The 11,665-nt window shown below is 32.5% G+C and overlaps 1 protein-coding gene across 1 annotated transcript; it reads left to right on the forward strand.

Annotated features, from left to right (window-relative positions):
- Positions 1 to 5,793: 5,793 nt before the first annotated feature.
- LOC131032174 (ankyrin repeat-containing protein ITN1-like) lies at positions 5,794 to 7,628 on the forward strand. Its single transcript, XM_059219317.1, has 4 exons — positions 5,794 to 6,247; positions 6,331 to 6,827; positions 6,943 to 7,281; positions 7,350 to 7,628. The coding sequence occupies exons 1-4, from the start codon at positions 5,794 to 5,796 to the stop codon at positions 7,626 to 7,628; spliced, it is 1,569 nt and encodes a 522-aa protein (XP_059075300.1).
- The last annotated feature ends 4,037 nt before the right edge of the window (positions 7,629 to 11,665 follow it).

Here is an 11,665-nt window from a genome sequence, read left to right on the forward strand (position 1 = left end):
TTTTAAAATTTTGAAATAATTATATTTAAGCATTTCAGTTATGACAAGTTTCTAAATTGATATTGGAGACAATCTTTTTAAAAATATTTAAAAAATAAATTGACTAAGTTTCTAAATTCGTATAAGAAAATAGAAACTATTTTGAAAATTCATATTAAAATATTATAAAATGAGAAACTAATATATCTTACTATTTTTTGGATAAATTTATATTTTTAAAATAAACATTCTAAAATAATATATATCAATATTATAAATTAAAATACTATATAATACATATTGCCCACTATAATTTCTTACTATTTATTAATAGTTTGAAGTGTCATATATACACTTTTAGAAGAAAAAAATAGCATGTCAATGCATACGATCCAATAATTTTTTAAGTTGTCATATACGATCCAAAAGTAAAAAACGGCCATGTCAAATTCCAAGACTTTTTTGGGACATTGGAGGGTCTTTGCAATCTCCTGCAAGAGCTAGCATATGATAAGTACTATGGAATAGGCAATACTTTTATATTAATACGTGCCTTCCAAAGTACATATGGAATAGGCAATGCTTTAATATTAATACATGCCTTCCAAAGTACATATGGAATAGGCAATGCTTTAATAATAATATGTGCCTTCCAAAGTACTTTCGATGACATATAATTTACATGGAAAAATTGTAGTTGATATTTAGTGAAGGATTTCCATTTAAAGTTTTCTTCCTTTGGCTCTCTATTGGAGAAGCATACAAACTATTTTAAAACTTGACTATTATTTATACATAGATATTATTATTGGTTTGTCACTATATCAAATTATTTAAACATGATTAGCTTAGATGTGAAATGTATTATATAAAATAAATTCAATATATATTTAATCTTGATATGTGATACATTATTTTGATATTATTTAAAATTTTAACCATGAAAATTGCAAATAGATATGAATCAATTATGAATCTTACTGATGAACTTCCAAAAAGAAAACAATAAATTTTTGTATCTTTTTGAGACTTTGTATTCTCTTCTTTTACAATTATGAATTGTCACCTTACAATTTCACCTTTTAAAAATAAATTGCATTAAACTCATCATGACAATAAGTCTCATTGGTCTCACTTAGAAATAGTAATCTCACTTCTTTGACAAACCTTAAGTGACTAGTATGGTCAACTTTTCTAACATAATATAGTGTAACCTCATTTCAAAGTTTAATTTCTTAAGAGAAAAAGTGACTTATGTGTCGATTTAAAACACTAATATTAGAGAAAGACTAGGATATCAGTAGATTTGGCAATTTAGAAAGCATGAAGCATTGGAAAGGATTGAAATATTTCTACAAACTATGTTATTTAGTGTTTGTATTAAAAATAATATAGGTTATAGTATAGTAGCATTCTATTTACTATTTTTTGTATAACCTGCAATCTTTGAATTTAGTCACTGCCAATAGTATTGTTTGAAAGATTTTAAATTATTTTTAATAAACTCTATTGTGCATATTCAACCACTATCATATTTGTGAGGACTTACTACAGTCATGTTTGTGAGCACTTAATCTCTATTGATGGCTTGCTCAAAATAAATAAATTTGTAATATATTATGAACAAATGAACTATTGATGTCTTGCTCAATATAAATAAGTTTGTAATATATTGTGAACAAATGAAGTCTATACACTGCTAGAAGATTCTTAGCAAAATGAAGAAAACAAAAATTAATAGTTAGTCTAATATGTGTTCTCCTCCTCAAGAAAACTATTATCTTTTGTCTATGCTTATTTACTTTGTATACATTGCTGCTAAGGCCGTAGAAATCTAATATCTATAAAAACAATTATCTTTTTATTTTGATATGTATCTAAACTATACAACAATCTTAACTAGGCCTTGAATCTATGACTATTGTGACCCATGAAAGCCATTAATCTCATTCTCCTTCTCATAGCATGCATCCAATGGCTCTTCTACAAATTAGCTTACATGATCCCTATCTGAGAGAAAATGCAAATAATTTTAACTTCATTCATTACACTACTTCTTTGATAGTTTACATATTACAAAGATTGACTTATTCCTTAACTCCCTAAAGTATCTATCTTTAATTTGAGACTTTCAATAAATATCTTCAATTACATTGTGTGTACTATCAAATCTTGATAAAGCTTTCACAAACTTCTTCTCTACAACCATTATTTTTTCTTCAACACTTGCAACTCTTTAGGCCCTTGATCAAAATCAGAAAAGAAAATTTTCTCAACAAACCTCAATTTATTGAGTATCAATTTCACAAGAAGAAATGCCATCTGATCAAATCTATTCCATGATAGTATCATTCCTTCCATACCATATCCACCTCAAAGTGCACTCATGTCTTATTTAAAAAACAATCAGTACCCGATTGCTAAAAAATATTTGATAATGCATACATAGCTTACTCTGAAGTTTTTGATATCCTTACTAAATCCTATATCCTTTCCTCCATCTACCTTGGCCACTTACATCTCTCCATCCACTATACATACCAACCCTACCTCACAATCCACTTACACAACAAAAATTCAAGATCAACAAAGACACGCATCCTTGAGAACCTTTCAACCATCTACCTACAACAACTCATCCAAAATACCTCCATATCATTCATATCAACTCATGAATCTCATTCCCTTTGTAAACAATTGGGATGCCAAGCATAAAATCAAAGTCCAAAAATCCACATACATTCAAAGATCAACATGCTTCATCTACTGGACAAGTAAAAATAAAGCAAAATTTGATCCAAAAACAAAAATAAGAATCCAAAAAGCCACAAAGGCCCATCAAACAAAAAGAAAATAAAAAACAATGTGGATTCCTAAATTACTCAAAAAAGCACTGCATTTAAAAAATAAATCAAAATTTGCATCCAAACTTCTTGTTAAAAAGGTTTCCTTCGTTCCTGTATCTTCAATATCTATACTTATGTCTACAGAAATATTTACAGTAAATAACGTTCGAGTTTGTCTTTTGAAAGAGGTAGCATGTGACCACTTGTGCAAGTCAGTGGGAGCCTTCTCCACCGGATTGGCGTTGGGCTTAACTAGCACACTAGCTCTAACTTCGGTTTTCTCTTCCGTTTTCTATTCCAGTTTGTTTCTCGCTGTTAAGAATGGTCTTACGATGTGTTTGCTTTGCAGTATTTGTACTGCACATGTTCAGCAAAGCTGAGACATTAATACATGATGTCAAATTTAAATTTCGTTCCCGCCCAGTCTGTCTTAAAACTATTTTTAATCTGAGGGAAAGGAAGAGCATGAGTTTGAAATGAACAGAAGTAGGTTGTGAGAAATGATTAATGGCTGAGGGCTAGAAAAATGATAGGAGGCAACGCAGTAAGGAGAGAACGGATTCCACCTACGCCCAGAGCTAGCGAGAATGTTCTTGTCCTGATTTAGCAGTGAATTGACCACAGTGAAATGCAAACTCAAGAAAAATTTCTTAAGTATTTATTTATAGATCTGCATAGTAATTGATATATAGTTACTTTCAGGAAAACCCCACTAAAGGCCCTCGGTTGTGAGAGAAGCTCTGGGATTTTGTCCCTGAAAGATCTTCAAATTCTCCTACGGAAGTATGGGAACCAAAGATATGAAGATAATTCACTTTTGTGCAGGCAGGTGCATGTGTCTAGGTTTGAAATCGGCCATAACTCATTAATTTATGTCAATTTTAAGATCTATACTCATTTCTGCGTATCAAATTTGAAACTACTTGCTAGAATGTTAATTTATGTCAATTTTTACAAATTTTTACACATTTATCCCTAGATCAAACATTCAATTTACATCTTTACACAATCAACTTTCAATCTCTAATCAAGGAGAACCTAAATCCATTTTACGCTCATTCCTTTTGATCTGATTTGAACCAAGTGAATTCATCTATTCCCTCGTTGAATGTAATACTTGTGGAAACAAGGTTTTGTTCCTGGTTTGCATGCACAAATTTGCGAGCCCCCATTTTCTTTTATTAAAATAATATATAACATATATACAAAAATAAATACATACATATATGTGTATGTGTATTATATATATATAATTGTAATGTCTCATTAAGGAACTCTCAAGGAAATGAGCTAAGACTAGAATAATTTTTTTTTGAAACATTTCAAATAAGCTTAGCAACTACAACACAAAGATACAACATGCAACATGTTGCACTTGCACAAGAATGTGCACCAAACTATCACAAGGAAAAATGTGACATACTAGAACACCTAAGCAAGACCACACCATTACACAAGCAAGATGACGACATTGGAAGACTACCAAGGGAACCACTTGCTATGATGAATGCTAGAAAAGAGAGAGGAAGGAGACTCGTTGATGGTAATCGACACATACCACAATCGCATGCTTTCATAACTAGCATTAGGATGGGATGAGGGATTCATCAACCTCTTATTCACATCACACAAGGCCAACCAACTCAAGACAGAGCTCCACTGCTACATGTAGAAGTGTACTAGCTCAACTACAACCATACGATATCCTACCATAATGTGACAATGCACAAGTAAAGAAATGAAGTCCCTAGATGCCAACCAATCACTGAGGAAGGCTTGGGATGTCTTAGGCAAAAATGAATAGGGTTTTAAACCTTACAAGACTTCTCTCGGCATACTAGGCTTTCTCATCGATCCTAGGTGTAGCGATCAACTTCCTATAGGCATGAACATGAAAACCGATATAATCATCACCCTTAGAGATTACTCACAACACATTTGGACCACCTCATAGGTTCCATGACTCTCCAAACCCTAATGGCAACTTGGATGCACTCAAAAGAACAAAATATTCTACTTGCATAAGAAATATTTTTTATTATCTATATAGATACTCACATTTTTATTTTAGCATGTTTAAATTTAATAAAATTTAGACATATAATTTAAAATTATTGATACTCTAATCTAAAATACATAAAATAACAATATAAAAAATAAAACTACCATTACTATTGAAAAAAAACATGATCTAATATTTTTATCCTGTACAAATAAAAGAAAAAGAAAAAAAAGTTTCAGTTGCCAGCTTTTGCTAAGGATCATTATGATTCTTCTCACAACTATGAATCTTATTAAATAAGAACATGTACTCGATATTCTTGAAGAGTAATGATTTCATTCTTATTGTAATCTGAAATCTGCACTTATATTGTTTTAAGATTTCATGGTATTATACTCTCGACGTAAAGCTCATGCCAATTGTAATCAGATAACCACGCATGCTTCATCATGACTGTCACTTAAGTGTTCGTAATATTCAATAGTCAATGAATACTAACCCGTGAAATACGCTGTGAAATCGGGACAAAGTTAATGTCGAACCCCTAAAGACGCAATCAATTTTGACTATTCTGTCGTGATCTACATCTCTTAAAAATTTACGCTGAGAGTTACGTTTTAACAGCCAGTAAGCACTAGGTACCCGACCCTACGGACACGATCACATGCCCTTTTCTCCACTCTTTTGAAACTAAGTAATGATATATTGCCTGAATAAATCCATTTATTTTGTCATTGTATGTGTGAACGATTGAATATGTGGTGAATAAATCCATTTATTTTGTTTTATGCGATACAATGAATCATTTGAATGGACGTTCTTTGAATTTGCACCCAGAACGCAACTGTCTCTATTCCCATTACTTAGTGGTCCTATAACAATAAATGAGAATCGAGACGTTTATGGTATACAAATTATTTTCAAATGAGAGAAAGTCCATCAGTTTTCACTGAGAGAATGGAAAGAATGACCACAACGCTGTACAAAGCAGCTGCGTCTGGAGACGTTGCAGCACTGGAGGAGATGATGCACAAGCAGAAGAAGAATGTTGATATTCTCGCCCAGGTTTCCCAAAGAGGAGACACTGTTTTACATATATCTGCATTCCATGGTCGTAGGGACTTCGTGGAAAAGCTTCTTCAACTCATGAAAAAACCAGATGAAGAAGCAACGAACGAAGAGCAACGACATAGTTTCTTGAGAGCTCAGAGTGAAGAGGAGAACAGCGCTTTGCACGAGGCTCTGAAAGGAGGAGATAATGCCCAAATCGTGAAAATGTTAATCACAGTTGATGCAGAGCTCGCAGGCATCAGCAACAACAAAGGCGAGTCTCCCCTCTTCACAGCATCCGCCTATGCACTCAAAATGTTGTTGCCAAACACAGATCCTCGCCACTACGCAAGATTCGACGGCCAGACATGTTTGCACCACGCCTTGTTCTTTAAGAAAGATGGTACTATTCAATGCAACCTAAAAAAGGCCATTTGTGCTTTTTGTTTGCAGATGCCTATCTCGTTTCAACAATTCTCTCTCATCCACCTTTGTCTGTATTCTTTCGTGCAGAGGTAGCTGCGGAACTTATAGAAAAAGCCCCTGAGCTTTGCAAAATAGCGGATTACTTTTTGGGGAACACGCCATTGCATGTTGCTGCGTTACGTGGGTGTAGGAAGAGTACTGTTGAGAAGCTGCTACAGTGTGATACTTCTTCTTCATTTAAACAGGATAAACTCAAACAACAGACTGCACTTCACTTAGCAGCACAACGTGGACATGCGGACGTTGTGAATTGCATACTCAGGTTTGCAGAAGACTGTGTTGAAATAAGAGATGAAAGCGGTAAGACTGCTCTCCACTGTGCCGTTGAAAATGCTCCAGCGGGTGTCGTGAAATCTTTGGTGCGTTTCGCAAGAGTAATTAATATCGCTGACAAGAATGGATACACTGCGCTCGACATAGCAAATCAAAAGTACAATGAAGAACCATTGTCTCCCTACTTTGCAGTGCGTAAGCCTTAACTTCCCTTGCCAGTTAATTTGCTTTCAGTATAGTTTAATATGGAATTCACATAAGCCTTTAAAGCCATATGATTAAAAAAACTCATTGAGGTTGCTGCAGATTCGAAGAATCCTCCGCAGGAAGAATGCCATCGAGGGAGTGGAAGCGGTAGACCAGAGAAAAAAAACATCAAAGCCATTTCCAAGTGAGGAAAAATATTCGACAACAATTAACTGTCTTTCAGTATGCGCCATATTGATTGCAACAGTCACATTTCAGGCAGCGTTCACCCTGCCACCCCATGAGAAGTATAACAGGTCCCTCTCCACCCGTTTATCTCGCCGTGCTTTCGAAGCTTTTGTAATATGGGATTGGCTGGCATTTTGCACTTCTATTGTAGCAGCAGTTCTTTTAGCATACGCAACCTTTCTCCGACGCCATCGGGGCTTCGTAGTTGGTGTATGCGCATTCATTTTACCGCTCGCCTGTTGATGCTTTCATTAATTACCTGGGGCATCTTTGTACAGCTAAGGCATGACTATTATAAGTTGGCAGCTTTCTTCTATTGTTCAATGTATTACTTCGCCCCCACTACCATTATTGTCATATTTGTGATGTTGTATAAGGCACTCGGTTTAGGAATTCTGGAGTCCATCAGGGGAGGGTTTTTTATCATAACAGTGTCCGCAGAGTTTACCCTGTGCCGACGAATAATCGGCTTTTTCAGGCCACTAGAAGAGCTGTTTAAAGTGATTACAAGTGAAACTCATCGTGAAGTGTTTGTAGTTGGTTTATATACAAAATAGTGCAATTGATATTTTTAATGTGAAAGTTATAAAAAATCTTTACTATTAAAGAAAATAATTATTTTAGAAATATTTATATTTTGGAGTATTTAAAAGGAATTTAATATAATATCAAATTATTTTATAATATTTTTATAATTGAAATGTCTTTTTTTTTTAAATTATGATTGTACAATTTGTTTAATCAATAGAAAGTATAATTCTTATGAATTAACAATATGTCTAAAGTGCAACTGACAGATAGCAGACAAAGAGTGTAAACCTTTTTATGATTCAGATGTTTTTGAGTCTATGGTAATGGCATCTTTTGAAACCAAATTTTCCAATAATTTCCCTTAAGGCACTCCAAATATACATTTCTTGGGATTGGTTAAAGTCTCAATCATCTTTAACATTTTTCAAATGTTTTCTCTAATTAATGGAAGTCATCTTCTTTATGTTTGGAGAACATAATTATATATGTCAGGATGATTTTATTGATTAATTTCTTGAATCCAATTAATGGAAGCACTAATATTGGATAAATCTAAAAGCACTTATTGATATGCATAAATTTCCCATCTTGTGGTAAATTACATTGTGTTAATCTTCCTCTCTTGTTGGTACCTAATTGAAACTAGAAAAATCATATAACATGAAAAATATGTCTAAACCAACCACTATTTACATTATTTGGTCCATGGATGGTAGTGAGTAGTGATCCTTGAGAGATTCCCTATTCAAGTTTCTAAAATCTATACTTGGTCTAATATCTCAAATCTTTTTCCTTATAGGGACAAGATATAATAACCATGTTGAGTGGTTGGTCAAGTGAGTGATTTTTAATCTCACCATTTTGAACCACTTTAAATCAATAAAGTATTTGGATTCACCAATCTGTGCTTTAACCTAACTAGGTTGATTTCTAGTCGAGTCTCACTTATGTTCTATAGTAAATATTTATTGTATTCTTTCAAGCCTTCATAGTCGTATGCCATGACCTAATCATAATTATTATATATGTGAATTTGAGCATTCCTCTTATCATCTATAGACTTTTTATATCTTGATAATACTTCCCTAAACGAAATTTATATATTTTTATATTCCTACATGCTGGCTATAATATTTTTCTTTTCTCTACATGAGCCATTAGGGCTGAAAATTCCTTGAATATTCACCATACCTCTAGATAACTTTTTTCCTTTTAGTTGCATTATTTGATCCTAATAGGATTCTTCAATTTTAGAGGTGACCTCTTCTACAAAGCTATTAATATTTTGGAGGAAGTCCATAATATAAAGACAATTTTAAAACATCACCCAGTGGATTTGGTTATTAGTTACTATTGGTTTTATTATCAACCTTGTCCCATCTTTATTTCTTAGCAAGTCCATAGCATGTTACAATTGGGAGCCAAGAAGTGTCATTCTTTTTTTTTCAACATTCTTCCTCCTAGACACTACCTATATGTTGGTAGAATCATAGTTTACAAAGAGATCCCATTCATGGGGTTTGTGTTCTTTAATGAGATAGTTTTGGGGCACATATAAAGATCTAACCTATCTAACTAATAGTTCTAACTCATCATATATATGAATTATCTTGATGTTCTTATTTCTAAAAATTGAAATCCTTGCTCTATTGCCTCATACTCCAAAATGCTGTAGGTATAATATAATTAGAGCTACAAGAATGCCTAATACTTTTCTTCTTGAGGAGACAAAAATTAGATGCCATAACCAATACCTATTCTGTAGTAGGTACAATTCACTTGCTTCCTTATGATCTCAAATATTAAGATACTCCTCATGAATGAGATAATTATTGGCTCTAGGTTCTTTGAACATCTAATTAGTTTCACCCCAAGCAACATCAATTGATAACCACTATGCATATGGTACCTCATTGATAGTATGCACTTCATCATGGTGCTTAGGAAAGGATGACCCATCCTTAATCACAAATGACTATCTTGGAGAAATGAACACTAGTGCTTCATTTTCCTTTTATATTATATGAAGAAAGGTCCTAGGTTGAGATTGTTCTTCTATCACCTTCCATTTCTCTCTTGTCTGATAATCAAATATAAGATTCTACCCTTCTAAAGTTGGAAGGATTTCACATTGAGAATAATATTTATAATCTTATCAAGTTATGAATGTTTATTCCTAGTTGTTGATTTTCTTTCAATATTTTTGTGCATCAAATTGTTGACTATTCTAACTAGCAATTACACTCTATTCATTATGGTGGATCGATAGGGTATGACAATTGGTAAACAATGAATTGGGAGTATGGAACATAAGGTATGGGTAGAACCATATGTTTCTCTCTTGATTTTATTTTGGGATACCATGAATCTCTCTCAAGTTTATAGCCTGGTATATATTGCAATAGTTTATCTATTGATATTAATTGATTATATTGCATATCAGGTATACTTGCTTAACATGGAGGCCTTTGTTGGTATTTTTTATTATTATATGAAAGGGCATGTAACCTTGACCAAGCTACTTTCAATTATATGGATAGTTTTCTAGACATTTATTATTTATATAGGGAGGTATTATACATTATGTTGACTTTATCTGAGAGCAATAGCCATATAGGACATAGTCTGTGTTGGTGTGATTGAGTTATTTCATCTAACTAGTTTTCTCTTAGTGTTAGGAAATAATGCTTTAAATGATGAATTTATATGGCACTTTTAAATCAATTGTGAGATTAGATTTGTACCAACACGTTTTAAAATAAGTTTGCAATACAAATCTAGAAAGAAGAACCCTCAAAATTTAGTATTTAAATTATTTTTTCTAATTCTCTAGGTCATTATATTATGTAAGAGAATAGCATACTCACATTTTTCAAGAGAGACTAAGATCTAGAGCCTATATCTCTCAATAATTCTAATAAGGATAAATATTGCAATATTTGATACTATATTTTAGGGAAGGTGTCTCAACCATGTTCTTAATGTTAAGATTACACAATGTGTATTTTTGGATGTTAAATAAAAAAATCAGTTTTTGGGTTATAGGCAAGTTTTTTTTTGCCAAAAAAAAAAGGTCTTGTTTGCATAACACTACTTATGGTGATGCACATTGCATATCTCTTGATTCAATTTAAAAATAAACATGGGCCCAATAAACCTACCAAATCCAAATATATGGCCTTCAAAAGTTTGGGTAGGAAATATTAAAAAAAAATTAGATCCATAAAATAGATGTAAAGGGAAGTTAGACCCATTAATAAATTTATGATGTGTACTATGACATACCATTGGGTATCTTTTATTGGGAGAGAATTTGGGTACCAATTTGGGTGGTTTTAGTTCATGGGTTTCTAATTACAATTTGAAGGTTTTAGGTTTTGTATCTCCTATATTTTAGGTGCTTCGAATAGAGGTAATTAAGCTATAATAATCTCTTTACACCTCTTCTTGGTGATACTTCCACAAAGGATTTCTCTATATGTTTATTATAATTATGATTTATTGAATAATACATTGAGTTGCTTTCGAATGTGGGTTTTTTCTCCTAAAAGGTTTTTCCCCATGTACACTTGTGTTATGGAATGTATTGTTATTTTTTTGTTTTAATATTTTTTCTTTATAGAGTTATTAAATATTAAATTTTTCACAACACTCTTCTCATAATATTAGTGTGAGGAGGTTTTCTATGTACCCTACTTCCTTTCACATGTAAGATTTGTTATAGAATGCTCTATACGATGCAATATTTGGCTATAGGGATAGCCACAAAGATATAGGACATTTAATGAAATCATAAGAGAGGCCAAACACAAGAGAGTGATTCTATTATATCAAAGGATGTAAATGCACAATAAGTGTACACGAATATGATTCAATATAATAGATTGAATTATATTGAAAGCCTTGGTTTATATAATTTTCCAAGGTGAGACATAGGATGGCATAAGATTATAACACATTTCTTAATCTTATGAATTGAGACATAAAATGGTAATTCCCTAAGAGTTACCTAAGTAAATTATAGTGAATGGGACCTGAGAGGAAAGTATTTAGATTAAATACC

Source organism: Cryptomeria japonica, chromosome 4, assembly GCF_030272615.1.
Source record: "Cryptomeria japonica chromosome 4, Sugi_1.0, whole genome shotgun sequence".
Classification (NCBI taxonomy): Eukaryota; Viridiplantae; Streptophyta; class Pinopsida; order Cupressales; family Cupressaceae; genus Cryptomeria; species Cryptomeria japonica.